At 39.6% G+C, this 15,719-nt stretch overlaps 2 protein-coding genes across 17 annotated transcripts in view; one reads left to right on the forward strand and one right to left on the reverse strand.

The window, feature by feature from the left end:
• The window catches only part of LOC141797838 (alpha-2-macroglobulin), a 30,289-nt gene extending 28,295 nt beyond the window's left edge, over positions 1–1,994 (forward strand). The window contains exons 34-36 of the mRNA XM_074679523.1: positions 1,458–1,563; positions 1,706–1,744; positions 1,955–1,994. Of these exons, the coding sequence (XP_074535624.1) occupies positions 1,458–1,563; positions 1,706–1,744; positions 1,955–1,980 (171 nt within the window). The 3' untranslated portion in view covers positions 1,981–1,994. The remainder of the gene's footprint in view (positions 1–1,457; positions 1,564–1,705; positions 1,745–1,954) is intronic.
• Positions 1,995–5,758: 3,764 nt separating this feature from the next.
• The window catches only part of phldb1b (pleckstrin homology-like domain, family B, member 1b), a 119,172-nt gene continuing 109,211 nt past the window's right edge, over positions 5,759–15,719 (reverse strand). For 8 of the 16 annotated variants that reach the window (XM_074679080.1, XM_074679078.1, XM_074679075.1 and 5 more), the window contains 5 exons: positions 15,321–15,467; positions 14,719–14,938; positions 11,995–12,080; positions 11,826–11,852; positions 5,760–9,612 (listed from right to left, as the gene is read on the reverse strand). In XM_074679080.1, the coding sequence (XP_074535181.1) occupies positions 9,472–9,612; positions 11,826–11,852; positions 11,995–12,080; positions 14,719–14,938; positions 15,321–15,467 (621 nt within the window). In that variant the 3' untranslated portion in view covers positions 5,760–9,471. Of the gene's footprint in view, positions 9,613–11,825; positions 11,853–11,994; positions 12,081–14,718; positions 14,939–15,320; positions 15,468–15,719 lie in introns of all 16 variants that reach the window. The other 8 variants (XM_074679077.1, XM_074679076.1, XM_074679073.1 and 5 more) reach the window with 2 other exon arrangements.

Consider the following 15,719-nt stretch of genomic DNA (forward strand, 5'->3'; position numbering starts at 1 on the left):
GAGGTCATTAGAGGACAAACATGTCCTCTCCAAAAAATTGCTATAAAAACATGAAAAAATTAATAGGTTTGCCTCTTTTTTTCCCCCAGACCTTTCAATCAACTTTAGTCCTAATCAGAAGCACTAAATATTTTATTTCTAACAGTTTAACAAAACAAATAAAAAATTGTACATTTTTTTTCCAAAATAAAACCAGAAAATAAGACAATGCAAATTGTGAAATGACTGTGCTTCAAAAAAAATGTGGTTAAAATGGGACTAGATGGAATATTTTTGGCTTATATTGTCCTGAATGAATAATAAATAAATAAATAAATGAATTAATTAATAAATGAATAAATAAATAAATTTGAAATCTTATAATGTCCTGAAAGGATCATAGATAGATAAATAAATAAATACATAAATACATAAATATACTAATCTTATGTATACTTAAGCTTGACATTTAAAAAAAAGATTCCCCAGCCCTTTTATAATATAATATTTATTTTACGTATAAAGAATAAAATAAAATAAAATAAAATAAAACAAAGTTATCTGTCAGGTTTCTCAAGCAGTTTTTCGTAGTGGACGTTATTGTCCTCTGTTCACCTGAAAGGGCAAAAATCAAGAAGGCGCTGCAAAATATGATACCCTCATAGGGTCATAAATTGACCTCAGAAGAAATTAGAAATGTGAAAACATTTTTTGTGAAAAAAAAACCTTACAAAACATCATTCCACGTGAAGTAACAAAAACAAAATTATGGCCAAAAATCATGCAAAAAATTACCTTAAAGGACAAAAATGTCCCTGATTACCCCTAAGGATTACAGGATCACTTCTTAATAATGATATCCATTATTCTTCGTGCTTTGATATCAAATGGGGATGGGTTTTTCCATCCACTAATGTGTTTAGATGGATTTTTAGATGAATATGGTTAATCAAATAAGAATAGAGACATCAGGTTTTGTTGATTTAAGAACATGTCTGATATTTTTTCGTAATGATATTTAACTGTATTATTCTAAACATGACAAAAAGAAATCACTTTAAACACAAACTCTTTACTGTTTCAGTCCATGTGACAGCAGCTTCTCGGCACTCCTCCTAGTGGACATATTTATCTGACGTCTTTCCTGATTTCTAAGGACAGAGAAGAGTTTCTGGGTTGTCTCGGTTTTATTGTTTATCAAAACACAACAAAAACTGAAATTGAACATGTTTATGTCTTTTTTTTTGTAAAACTGTTTTCTTGGACTTAATACAAGCCATGTTCAACTGAAAAGTCCAGAAAGTTGTCTGAGATATCGAAAGACAAAAATTACACCTAACTTATAAGATATATTTTTTAATCTGATCAGAAAATGTATTTGTTTAGTTTCTTAAAAGGGAATAATGTTCTATTATCACTCTTTCTCTTTGTGAGAGGAAGTATAAAGAAGGATGACATTTTTTTGTTTACTGCCACAGTTGAAGGTGAAGCAGTTAAAAACCTTCAAACTACAAATGGATAAAGAAGAGTCGGTCACTGACCTGAAACCATCCGTGATCAGAGTCTACGATTACTACCAGACCAGTAAGAGACTCAGAGATGGATTTTTCTGAAGCTGAGCTCCTCTTGACTGTTTACACGTCCTGCCTCTTTGTGATGTACAGTTGTGTGTGTTTCTCTTCTCTTTGTCACACTGAAGTGTTTTTTATGTGTTTTTGCTTTTCAGGTGATGAGGCAGCCACTGTCTACACTTCTCCATGTGACAGTAAGTTACATCCTGATACTCAGTCAGCCTCCGCTGCCTTTAAACCCCAAAAGGAAAAGTTCATCTAACATGTACACATACTCTGTAATATGGGTGGACTGGGTTCTGATGTTTCAAAATTTAATACTAAGCATAAAACTATTATTTAACTCACAGATTGAATAGTGACAATAAAAGTCTTTAAATTGTGTGATTGTGTTTCCTCTCCAGATGAAAACGCCAGTGATGGGGAATAAAAAACCATACACCTAAAATTCCTTCAGGAAGCCTGATAGGACTGCTTTCAGCTGCAAAAATCAAAAATCAAGTCATAGAAATAATCTTTAACATGTGCACTTTGCCTTTTTCTGTTTGAGAGGCCTTCCACATCCTCTGTCTCTTCTGTTTTAACCAAAGCTAAACCTTGCTTCTTTTGATTTGATTTGTGATCTAAACCCAAATAAACAGCTTATTTGCCTGATCACATCAGTGTGGATTCTGCTTCCCTTATCCCTGGATTGACATGAGGTCTCAACAGTCTGCGAGTGTGTCCTGGTTCTAAAGACTCACAGCTGATGTTTGAAGGTCCCATGTTATGTTCCTTTTCTGCAGTTTAACAGGGATCATTGATGTCTTCATGAAATGGTGGTAACATGTTTTGGTCCAGAAAGCCAATAAATCAAGCACAGCCGCATTGTTTCCAGGCTCTCATAGCCCCTCTGTTCAGAACGGTCTGATTTAGTGGGCGTGACCTTCATATGTAAATGAGCCACAGCTGATACCCCCCCCGCTCTTCAGCGTCACTGAGAGCGGCGCCACGAGCTTCGAGTGCACAATGTTTATAAAACAGCAAAGCTCATTTACTGTAACATTACAGGCTAAAACAACAGGCTAACTGCAGCTAAAGTTAGCATCCTGAAGCTAACACAGAGACAGGGGGGGCACTGAGGAAAAGCTCTTACATCTGCTCCACAGCACACAGCATTTAAAATACTCACATTTCCAGGGTCAGAGGTTTGTTGGTAGATGGTTGGTAATGCGCCTGGATTCAGGACCAGTCTATTCACTAGCCCTCTGTTGTACTGTCCAAAGATGGAAAAGCAGTCGACCCTGAAGTGACTAGCACACATGCACAGTTTTACTGAGTGTAGCTGGCACACTTTTCCCTCATAACTGAACTCTAGCCACTCAGTCTTGTCTTCTTTTGAGATGGGAAGCTTGAGCATGGAACTATGTGGCTGTTTACAGCCAAAAACAAAGCAGAGGTGGCAGTGGTGGCTGCTGGAGCAGCAGAAGGAGGGGAGTGGACGGGGAGGGGGTTCTGGGGGGTTATCTGCTCCGGTGGTCCAGTCAGGTCAGACTTGCTCCTGATTGGTCAAAAAAAGGAATTTCTGACGTCGACAAATCCCCAAAATCCTAACAGCTCGTTTTAGGTCAGGATTTTACATTCACAGGTACTACTAAGTGCAGGTTTTGTCATTAAATATCACATTTTGTGGGCTGGGAGGAAAGCCAAAGACCCACAAATTTCCCTAAAAGACTTAAAGTGATTTTTGCACAATATTGGACCTTTAAGTCCATACCAGTTTCCACAGCCATAAAGTGTGCAGAACACAAGAGCTTGGCTTGATACATTTCTGGGCTGTCGCTAAGTTTTGGCCCAGTTTTGGCCCAGTTTTGGCTGCACACACTTGTACAGGAAGCAAAACTTAGACATTTCATGGTTTTTGAATACAGGATGGAGACATGGTGCTCTTTCATACAGATATACAGCAACATTATGACCATCACAGCGAGTTACGCCTCACTTACTAAGATTTCAACCTGTTAGACACATCTTGCTCCAAAGTATTTTCCTTGATGTTGATCTTTAAGTTTATGATATAACAAAAATTGAGCATGAACAGTTCTTTTTTTGTCTCAATTAACCAGCGGCTCTTAAAACTGATGAATAAGCTGAAATGGTTCTTTTACCCAATCTTAAAAAAATAAAACTGGTTTTAAGATTCAGTATCGGTTTGATGTAAGACTAATACATCAGTTGAAAACACTTTTTAAAACACTGAATGGCTCAGACTTGTATAAAAACATTTAGAAATGATGTGAAGGAGATGCCGTACAAGCCAAAACATAACTCATCATACAGTTCCACATCATAAGGCCCATTTTTAAGCACAGAAACATCACAAAAACCTTTTTTTTTCAACAACACACTTTCTCTGAAACACAAAATAACAACTCAATCATACTGATTTATTTTTAGCTAAATCAGTAGAGTTTTCCAGTGCCTCATTATTTATGTGCAAAACTTAAGATTCCAAAAAAAATTAGATTGTTTCTTTAGTTTTATGCAGTGTATTTTTCTTGCTGGGCTTCGGGAACTTTGTTTTCAAGTATTCTGATTTAGAAAATAGCATTTTTTTTCTTGTTTCAACACTTTCAAGGCCTACTCACTTCTAGATTTAACATTCTTATTTTAAATTTCTGTTTAAGGAACTTCAACTGGCCGTATGGGAAATTGATCCACGAGTTCTAAGAGATTTTATCATCAGATTTAATGTTTTAATCTTTTATTTTGGCTCCTCTATTTGCTGTGCACCAAAAAATTTTAATGCAACAGCTCTCACAGTTATTTTACTTTTAAAAGCTTCTACATGTTTTTCTTTTATCAAAAAGTCAGAGATAATTCGTGAGTTATAATTGTACTGTATACTGAAAATGTCCTGTTTAAGTCTAAAGTTTGTCTGTGGGACTTTTCAAAGGAAGCTTTATCGACAACTGTCAATACACTGCCTGGTTTAACAAACACACTGTGTCTGTTCATGCTTGGAACAACTCACTTGTGCACCACAAAGACTTAAATCCAAGCAGGTGTTTATGTCCTGTCTTGGTTGTATTTCAAGATACTAAGACAAAAATGGCAACATAATTGGGAAAAAAATACTTTGGGGTCAGTTGTTTTTCTTGTATTAAGAAGTCATTTCTTTTTCAAGATACCTTACCAAGTACATTCTTCTTCCCGCTTTGGCCAGACTTTTTTTTTTTTTTTAAGTATTCCAGATGTCAATTTGTCTCCTGATATCATGAAATAACACTTTTTTTTGGCCTGTCAGATAAATGTGGCACATAACAGTGGCGATTGCTCTAAGACTGCAAAGGAAGCACAGCTTCCCCTAAAATGTCCCCAAAAAAGTGGTGATATGTATTGCTGTGTGTACATTTCATTGACAAAATATGAGCAAGAATTCCTTCATCTTTTGTTCAGAATCAGCTACCTATCACAGGTAACTGGCTCGACCTCCTTCTCATTCATCTCCGCAGCGTCTCAGCGATTTAACACAGTCGGACTCTGGGCGTCCTCTGACTTCAGCGGGGAAGTGTAGAGTGGGTTGGTCTACTTCTGAAACTGGACGGTCATTGGATAAACGCTGGGCTTTGTCCTGCCCATTGGGCGCTCAGCGTCTCTGGGGGTCTATGAGGCAGTGGGCTGGCCTGGACGCTGGGCTTCTGCATGATGATTGGATGATCTGTCTGAGGCCGAATCCCTTTTTGATGAAGGTGAAATGAGCCAGTCAGTGATCTTGAAGTATTAACCTCCACCAGTGCATCTTCTGTAGAGAGGAGCTTCTCCTGTTTAAAGCGGCTCAAGTCTAACACCCGCACTACAATGGGCCAAGGCCGTTTAAGCAGTCTAGCTCTGCTGGCCATTGAGAGAACAATGTTAAAATCCCTGAAAAAATACCTGGTTGGTACGACGGGGTCAAAGATCATTATCTTGAAAAGGAACGGAGGGTAGAATTTACGTTTAAATAAATAAACAAATTTATGATGTAGGCTGGAATATAATGAGCTTCCCCTCCTAGACTGACCAGCAGCTGCCACTGGCACATATTGAGTCCACTTATACATTTTTACCAAAAATTAGACAAAAACACTTTTGGTAATATCAGTCTTTGCGGTGTATTGACAATTTTCCACCATAACATGCCTAAATGTTTTACAGTGTAAGCCCATTCATTCTCTTTTTCACTCTGGAACCTTCAAAATAAAACAGAGCTCAAAGAAAATCAGTCGACATCCTGTAACAGTCAGCTTTTAATAGATTTGACTAAACCATATTTTTCATACGTGAAAGTAACACATGAGACACACAAGGTACCAGTAACACAGTATGGTCCGAGTATTGATTGTATTGATAGTGTGTGTGTGTGTGTGTGTGTGTGTGTGTGTGTGTGTGTGTGTGTGTGTGTGTGTGTGTGTGTGTGTGTGTGTGTGTGTGTGTGTGTGTGTGTGTATGTGTGTGTGTGTGACAGAGAGAAACAGGATCTACTTTCTAGGAAAACCAAAGTCTCATGAGTGCTGGGTGACTTATTCTGCTTGTGTTTGAGTGTGAGTGTGTGTGTGTGTTGTACCAGTAAAAAAAAAAGGTAGATTCATACACCTCTACCATACAATTCTTAAATGACAATAAAATTTCTAAAAATGACAAAAATAAGTAAAAATTGAACTTCTTTCCATACAATACTGTCATTTCAATAATAGTATTTTTCATTCAGACATCCTCTTTACAGAATATTTAGATTCCTTTCTTTTTCAACATAGATAACAACAGTAATGTTTACACCATCGACTATCAACAGACATGATTGAACAGCCTTGCCAGTGTTGAATAGTTTGGTTTGCACACTGTGCAGAGAAATTAAAGGCAAGGGGACAGAATATATTAAGGTCTTTTCACTAGTCATCTTTTTTTTTCTTTTTTCAGAAGTAAACGTGTCACTATTTCAGGCACCACAACCATAAATTATCATCGTCACTGAACCCACGCATGAAACTAAACCACAGTTCCACATGCTCCAATTATCACAGCGCAGTCCCACCTCTGCTCCAACATAATAAAAGACAGAAACAGCATCCTGCCGCTGTTCCCATGAACCCATCATTAGCGTTACAATGTGAGAATGATTGTTAGGTGACAGTAAAGACGAGTCCAGTCAGTCACAGTCTGTTAAAGCTGAAGATGTCTGAGCTCAGTGAGGAGCGTAAACCCAGATCGGTGATGTGGTATGTTTAAGACACATTTCTAAATTAATAACTTTTCATGCGACAGAAAAATAAATCATTCTATGACCCGCCTGAAGAGGTCACATACTCTTAAAACAGTGTTTTTACAGATTCATTCACCTGTTGGGAACAACAACCCATCTATTTTCTTCTGAATGTACAAAATATTTTAAGTAGCTTCAGGTCAAAAGTTGGCTCCAAAACTCCTCACCTCGGCTGTATCTGGTTTCATTTTAGAGTTTTTTTATTCTGCATTTTTGATTGGATAAGATTTAAAGGTAAACCTTTGAGAAAACTTGCAGGAGAAATAGTCATATGTAAATGCTGGAGGGATAAAAACCCAACTATCACTCTTCTTGGTGTCTCTGAGTTTGGAGTGAGTAGTGATTCATCATCCGTTTAACCGTGGACTCAGTCTGATGATAAGGTGATCTCTCATTGGTTTCTGAAGTAAGTGTAATGAAGCCAGAAAATGTTGGTTGGCATGTTGGAAATTCTGACTAAAGACAACTTTTAGTCAACCATAAAACAAGGAAAGTGGTAGGGCTTAGGTGAGCTTTTAGCCTCCTGACAGACAGCTACAACACCTCACCTGTCAGTCATCTGCGCTAACCTCTAACTTCTGCAAGATGCATTTGCAAAAATCATCTTCTGCACTGTTTCTTTTTGTTCCAGGTGGTAAATAGGTTCATTTATTCCATATAAATATAAATTCAAACATTGAATTTTAATCAGGATTCCTTTGCTTTAGCAGCCTGAAGGTTCTATTTATTTTTTTAACTCTACATTTTTTCAAAAATTGGATGTGGCTGCTTTGACTTTTTGCACTATTTGATAAACATGCATGCAGATTTAAAAATGTAAAAGTTGTATTTTGAAGGGTTTGGCACATTGTAAATCTATTTGCATCAGTTACTTCTGATTTATGATTTAGAACAGGGTTGAAAAATGATTTTCACATCTTGAGCACCTCAGTGTCAGTTGGTCTTGTGTTACTGAAGCCTTGGGACAAAGTGTTTGGGTCTGAAAGCTACAAAAGAAAGATGCAACCTGGAAACAACTGCTCAAAGCAGGAACATTTTGTAGTTGTTGTTGTTGTTGTTGTTGTTTTGAATCAATTAAATTTAAATTTGTGGCAAACGTGGGATTACAGTTTTAGTGGATCCACCTGAGCTCCAGAGGAGGTTTGAAGGATTATTTCTCAGTGATATTAACAGCTCTACTTCACATTTTGTGCATTCAGAGTTAAAATAATGACGGTTTCTGATCCTCACTGTGCTCCTAGCTGTTTGATCTCGGACACCAGCGACAGACGTCCCTTTAATGTGATCATCCATATCTATCCATTTTCTGCATCACAGCTCAGCAACACACGTTTAAATGCATTCATTCCATCATAGCCAGGCTCGGCTGGACTCAAGGACACATCGTCAACAAAAACACTTATTAAAGGCACAGTTCTGAATTGCATTAGTCTGTTTTTTTTTTAACCTCCTGTGTGGTCCTGTGCAGGTGTGGTCTCTGTAGCGCCCTCTAGTGGAGATGCTTTAGGCTGGCAGTGATGATGGCCGCTTTCTCATGTGAGCTAAAGGCTACTTGGCTGATAGGTGAGCTCTGATACGTTTGCACCTTTAGTTGGCAGCACAGCGGCATCACAAACAGGAAGATATTAATGCTCAACATGTTCACGTGACTATGAGAGTGGGCCGCTATGGTTCGACCAATCAACAGGTTTGTCCTCTTCTGATTGGTGGATGCCATCTGCTGAGTTCCCAACCATTCATAACCATTTATTTCACCCAATTCTGAACTATATATATACTGCATGAAACGCTGCTCATCTTCAGTGTTGATAGCAGCGCCTCCTTATCAAACCCTGCACTGGTCAAACCATAGTGAGAGCTGCAGAGTGGACACCTGAGCTGCAGCGGGTCAAAGTCTCCACAGAACACCTCCAGTTCCTTTGGTAAGCCTGTGTGAAGAGATACGAGAAGCACGAGGCTCTAAGTACCGTAATGTGCTGTAAATGCTACACTATACACAGCGAGTGTTTGAGGAGCAGCACTGAGGCGAGCTGAGCGGTGGACTTGGAGGATGGTGAGGATGGTGTTCTTCTGTTTAAATTAAAGTGTCCCAGTCTGGGTTTACTGACATATTATCTTTCATCAACTCATTCATCATGAGTAAGATTCATTCATTGATTCACACTCTGACTGAAGACTCCAAAACTCTTTCTGTCTGAACTAATCGTGATGAAACACTCAAATAAAACATTGGCATCATGTCATTTGGCAATATTCTCTAAAAGTAAAAAACAAAAAGAGAGAAAAAAAGGAAATCATACAAAAGTTTCAATGAACAGTAACTACAAGATCTCCATTTGTCAATATAGAAAGGCTTTTTGAAAGTCTTCAACAGGTATACATTTGGTTTATATACAGGTGTGTCTAAGTGTGTGTGTCTACGTGAGAGTGTGTGTGTGCTCCAAGGGCTCCCTTTTTCAATCCGAACACAAACAGGTAGAAAACGTGGAGGTGAAAACGTCTACAAATCAAAGGGTGAGATTCAAAAGTAACAAAGAAGGCGTTTGTGTCCGCTGTGGACAGGAAACAGGAAGTGGCCAGAAGAGTCCCTGCCGATACTGTCTGCCCGTCACCTGTGCTGTCCGTCCATCTGTCTGTCTGTCAGTTCATGAACTGTGTGTATCCCTCGGCTCCTGTCACAATCACGTCCATCCAGATCCTCATGGCCTCGGCTGATGGAGCCACCATGTAGTAGAGCCGGTCGTGGGTCTTTACACAGAAGGTCAGGGAGGGGTTCGGGCTCTGGATGAGCAAATAATACAAAAACAAGATGTGAGTCAGACTTCGGTGAACAAATCTTCATCCTAAATTCACCTCTAGACCTCCACTGCTTTCTCACTCTCCGACACTTTTTACTGCTTATCCAGGTCGAGGCAGAATTTGAAGAATTTGAAGACATCACATCGTCCGTTAACAGCAAAGACTGAATTTTTATGGACATAGTCTCAGAAGTGTTGTGAAGCCAAAGAGGGATGGTTGCTGAGGGAAGTAGTGATGCCAATGCATTTTGTGCTGAACTATAAATTAGTGAAAAGCTGGATTTAAGACTCACACTGAACCATTATAACTACAACACTTATACCTGTCACCTGTCAAAAATGCACTTTTAATGAGAGCACATTTTTACAATCCTTCATCAGAGGGGTTATTTAATACAGAAAACAAAATATTAGCTACAGTAAGTGCTTTTATTGTTACATTCGCTGTAAACAGCTTCATTTCTATCATAAAGGAGGATCTTGGCTTTTACACCCAAGTGGACACTCAGGGAACTGCAGTTTATGAACAAACTTTCACTTTTTAACACCAGAGGCAGCAGCTTTGAACAAAAATGTGATTTAAACTCCATACCTTAATGCTGCATATTTAGATAAATGAACAAACAGTTAATTTTCTTATTGAATGGGTGATTAAATATTTATCCTCCAGTACAGGATGTTATTCATTAGCACATCTGTAAATGTGTGTGTTGCAGTAAGGAGGAGTGTTTTAATGAGTGTTAATGGGAGATCTGTGGCCAGCCTCAAGTGGACAGTTTGCTGTGCCATGGCTTCATGTTTGAACAACAGAGGTCTCTGCTCGGTCTAAGGGTGGAAAGGATTCAAACTTTGAGTTTGTTATAAACAAATAAATTACAACATAATAAACTTTGTTTTTTAATTGTTCACTTTTAGTTTTACTCTCTATTTTTTGTACGGAGCTCATGTAATAACTGTATGATGTCCTGATCTGAAAGTCTGAGTCTGTTTACTTTTCTGCCCCCACATACTGAAAGAATACACTCAACTCAGCCTGGATGCTGCCGGGGACATGTCACACTCTCACTGTAATAAAACCCAAAGGATTCTGAACAAAACTGATGGTCTTAAAGTTACATGAAATCCAATTTGAGACTTCTGTTGTTGTTTTTTCTCAGGTTTGTAATTATTTTGAAGACGACATTTTAAAAGCTGTCTGTTTTTTGTGTCATATTTGTAATTTTAAAAAAGATGCCAAGTTTCAGATTACATTTTTTTCTGGAGAGGAAACTTTTCTGAGATTCTCAAAAAAACAGGCTAAAATGTAAAATCATCAGAAAACAGAGAGAACCACTTCATACTCCAAATGTTATATTTAACTCTGTCCACAACAAGCTCCTATGGCTTGATATATGTCTTAATAATGAAACATAAACAGATTTCTAAAGATCTCATTAAATTTGGTTATGTCAGCAGTTTTTTCATACAGAAAACAATTGTGTTGTTGTCCTTAAGGAATTGTGTTTCTGAAGAGAACATGTAGCTGTTTCTCTTTCTCTCAAGTTTCACTCGTTAACATCTTTTTTTCTTCTTCTTCTTCTCCTCAGTGCCTGATCTTTCTGTATTTAAGCCCACAGACCGTGAGTTTTTTCTCTGTAATCTAGCATTGGAAGTGACAACTTAAATCAAGGCAGCACAGTTGATCAGAGCCGAGCAGTTAGAGTGTGACACACCATCAAACAGACACAGGTTAAAATGAGGTGGCAGCAGCTGAGCTTCTGTTTGATAGCTTTGAGGTTTTTATAAGTCAGATATTTGATTTGTTTTAAAATCATATTAAAAGACGCATTCTTATTTTATTGTCCATACTTCTGCTCATTTTCAATCATCTTCCATTTTTTATTCTTTTTGTTTGCTGTTGTTCAGAGCTGGGTGAGTCTCACACTCATAAAAACATCCAAACATGCACAAATCTTATGTTTGAACCACTTGACTGGTTTGTACTGGGAACACTGGGGGAGGTGGGGGGTGGGGGATCAAACAGGATTAAACTGAGAGACAAGCAAAAAAAAAAGGAAAAAAAAGCAGTTTGAGATTAAACACAAGTTTCGAGCATGCATTGACAGCCATACAGCCTGTACCCATCCTCTCACACAGAACACACACTCTGCAGTTTGCACACACACTGGGGTAAGAACAGAAAGTGTGGATACATACACTGATATTCAAGTTGAAAAATCCCTTCTGTGACAGCAGCCGCCCAAGCAAAAAGCACAAACAAGGAGAAAAGAAGCGACAGAATGTGCAGAATGTTGGAAATGAAAAGTGAAAATAAACAGAGCGTGAAATAAATGAGAGGAAACGAGTGTTTGGAGTCGCAGCGTACCTTTGTGGCACTGCGGAGGTGATCGTAATACACCTCCTCTATCGCCTGGAAGTAGATCACACCTTTCAGCTTGGTCTCATGTTTGTCTGTGAGGAGGAAAAAACAACCAGGGTTTAGCCAAAGAACAGACTGACAGCTGCAGACTTTTCTGCTGTGAGAAATCGAGGCGCATCACGTCCGTGTCACCCAGAATACCGACAGCAGGATGCAGGATGCGGCCACATTCAGGAGAGGAAATCAAACTTTGATCATGACCAATTTAGAGTTTGTGATGATGGATGGAAAAAGACAAGCACAGCACTTTTCCTCTCTGTTTTTAAAACCAATGGAGCTCTCATTGTATTTTCACACTTGACTGCATTCTTACGCTACTCTTGTACATCATTGCAGTTTGTTTCATCAGCCTCTGCAGAACCGCAGTGAAGAACCGGTGGGGAACTCAACGCCCCTCTCTACCTCCAGGCACAAACACTCCACAAGCCAACTTAAAGAGTAGTAGGTAGAGACGCTGCGCTTCATTTCGAGGAATAACACTTTTCCTTTTAACACGCAGCTATTATCTGCTAATGAACTCTTTAGCATTCAAATAGCCCTGAATTTGCATCTCATTTCCTGCATCTAAATCACCAGAACTGGTAGAAATGAGCCCAGCTCATGACTTCACGCCCGTCACCCTTCGTTCCTCTTTGTTTTAAGGTCAAGAGACAAGGGCAGGCAGCGCATCTCAATCAGCCTCCTCGGAGGGCGCAGCACACAGCGCATTTCAACTACTGCCAGAGTAATCTCAGCGCACCTCCTCGCCCGGGCTCACTTTCAACAAGGTAACGCTTTAAGCAGCTTTAAGCAGAACCCTGTGAAGGACTTCAAAGGCCCTGACAGCGAACAAGTGTCCCAGAGCTCGCAGCGCCGGAGCAAATTACACGACCGTGAACGCCTCGTACTGCATGTATCGTTGCTGCTGCTGCTCAAGGTCCTGAGGACACATGTTCAACCTGTCACTCATCCACAGCAGGAAAATTCAATCACTCCACGCGTGGAGGGTTTCACTTCAGTTTACAGCCGGAGCCTCTTACGTCTTCACAAACCTGCTGAGAGGTTTCTGCTCTTTGTTTACCATTAACAGGACACAAAAAGACTCCTGATGGAGAAATTTAATGCAAGTCACGAGTGAAAAAACACACAGGAGCACCTCACTGTTAACAGCAGACTTGTTGAATGATGCAGCCGATAAACTGAACTGTGTTAATGTGGAGGTCCAGGGGGAAAGCTGCACTTCTGACCATCATACTTAAAGTTGCTGAATATTAAAAGTTTCTAATCTAAATATTGTAAATATTCTCTTTGTAAATGGGCTATATGAGCTAATAAACGTCATGCCTTAAAAAAGAACAGAGATAATCTTAGTGTGTTAAAAAAGTTGGACTCAGGGTGATTCAAGGAACCGTTTTTCACTTGGCCTGCTATATGGGGACTTCCTTTTTATTTGTTTTTAATGATATGTGCGCACTTCTTCCTGTCTTTATTGGGGATGTGTGTGTTTAGTCAGACAACATATTAAATGTCTGTGCAGGAGCCAATCAGTACCAGGTTTAGAAGTCACTTTAACAAATCAAAAATAGTTTTATAACCCTAGGCCTGAAATGTTGGTGATGTTGTGTTTTAGCTGTGATGCAGTCAGTCACCCACTGCTAGCTGGGGCTGTAACTAGGGTTAAGAGCTACTACCACAATGCCCTACTACCCGCATGTAAACAAGCACAGGAGTCATCTGTCAACCTGCCACGTGGTTTGTCAGTGTGTTGATCCAGTGAATGGAGATGAAGTTGTATGTAGGCTGTGTTTGCTTTAACAGACATATACCCACTCCACCAGAGAAATGAAGGACCAGCTTAGGCATGTGGATGGTAACGAGCAGGTGGTGCTAGCTTAGCTAATATTAGCTACACTCTTCAAACCATCCACAAGACATTCTGCTCAATCTTGATAGTTTTCTGAGTGGTTTTCTAATCTCAGAGGAGTTAAATAGTCAGAGTTCTGTTCAAATGATATCTGCTGATGGTGTGCTGGAGTTAGCAATGTGTTAATGATTTTTTATGACTATTCATTTTCATTTATCTCTTTTTATTGTTAATGACTTGCAGACCACGGATGAAAATTGGCCTATTGCCTAACTCCGGCACATTCACATAAATGCTGTGCTGAAAATGTTCATTAAAGTGAAAACACCTGCGTTTCCTCCTGGATGACTCTTTATTCATCACATCCAGAGCCTAGAAAACCTGAGGGTGAAGCTGCGTTTCTTTTAAAGAAACAAAGGATGATTTTGATGCTTGATAAATAAATGACGTACAATGAACCTTTTTTTCAGCAAATTATGGAATGAAAATCCAAGCAGCATTTCCCATAATGGATGCAGAGCTAAAACCCCTAAAATCTAAGAAAGTGCTGTTTTTTATTTTCTTACAGAAATAAAGTTTAACCTCTAGAATACTTCAAGGTTTCTTCTTCTATTTTTAGAAGCCATCACCACTTCCTGGTCTCTTTACTAACAGATCCAATCAGCTGTCATCGTGTCCACAGATATGAGAGCACTATCTGCTCTTTCTGGAAGCGTCCCTCGATAACTTTACCCACTAAGAGAATGAAAAACTTTTACACTGTCCACAGTCCAGCCTTCATGTCTGAAGTTTTAAAACATGAAACCAGGGTCATAACTCCGTCTTACCAACATAGTAGGAGAAAGTCCTCTTTAGGCGGTCGAAGACGAACCAGCGTTTCTTCCAGGACTTGATCTTCCCTCCCATCTTCACCAGGTAGCCCTTACACATCTTTTCCGTGATGATGAGGTGGTAGCAGGTGTCCACACTGTGACCCGACGACTCCACGTGAGAGCGCAGGTCAAACTCCTCTTTCCGGATGGGCAGGTAGCGCGTCATTGGACGGGCCTGGACAAGCGGGGCAGTCAGATACAGATTAACAGGCCGGCGACGGTTCAGAGGTGACGTTTAATGTGATTTAAAGTGAATAACGACAGAATATTTGATCACACTGCATGTACACAAGAATGCGTTTCACTTCCTTGTTGCAGAGATTTGGTGTCTTTTGGTGAAAATTCTCTTTTTCAGGTTGAAATCCTGAGGGAAAAGCTAAAAACATGGTGGATTCGCTCTGAAAATTGTTGAATTTAATGACATTGAGCAGTTTAAAATCCATCCGCCCACCCTCAGAAGCTCATTTTCACAAACCCTGACATGTTCTTAGCAGACTGGGGGGACTCATTTTCCACTTTCCCACCATGCAGACTCAATTATGTCTCATTTCACTGACCTGAGAGAAGTTCTTGGCCCTCATCTTGACCTCCTTCTCCACGAGCTGCTGCCGGTGGAAAGTTTCATCCTGTAGTCTCTTCTCAGCCTCCTCCCTCCTCCTCCTCTCCTCCTCCAGCATCTGACGGCGAGCCAGGCTCTCTCGCTCCTGGAGGAGGAGAGAAAGGAGAGGAGAGTAGAGAGAGGAAAGAGGGGAAAGAGGAGAGGGCTTTCATTAAATATTTTTTTGATCTGCACTGAACACTTTTATTTTACAGCCAGAGCTCAGCTTGAGGTTCATACATTTATGTACATTTCTCCCTCCACTGTGATGGAATCTTTACACAGAAAGCTTTTAGCTGTCTGAAGAAGTAATAATGGACTCTGAGGAGCCGACCATCGACTACATGAACATGAACCA

This window comes from Halichoeres trimaculatus, unplaced genomic scaffold (assembly GCF_033239565.1).
Source record: "Halichoeres trimaculatus isolate MK-OKI-2021-1 unplaced genomic scaffold, fHalTri1.1 fHalTri1_scaffold_9, whole genome shotgun sequence".
NCBI classification, from domain to species: Eukaryota; Metazoa; Chordata; class Actinopteri; order Labriformes; family Labridae; genus Halichoeres; species Halichoeres trimaculatus.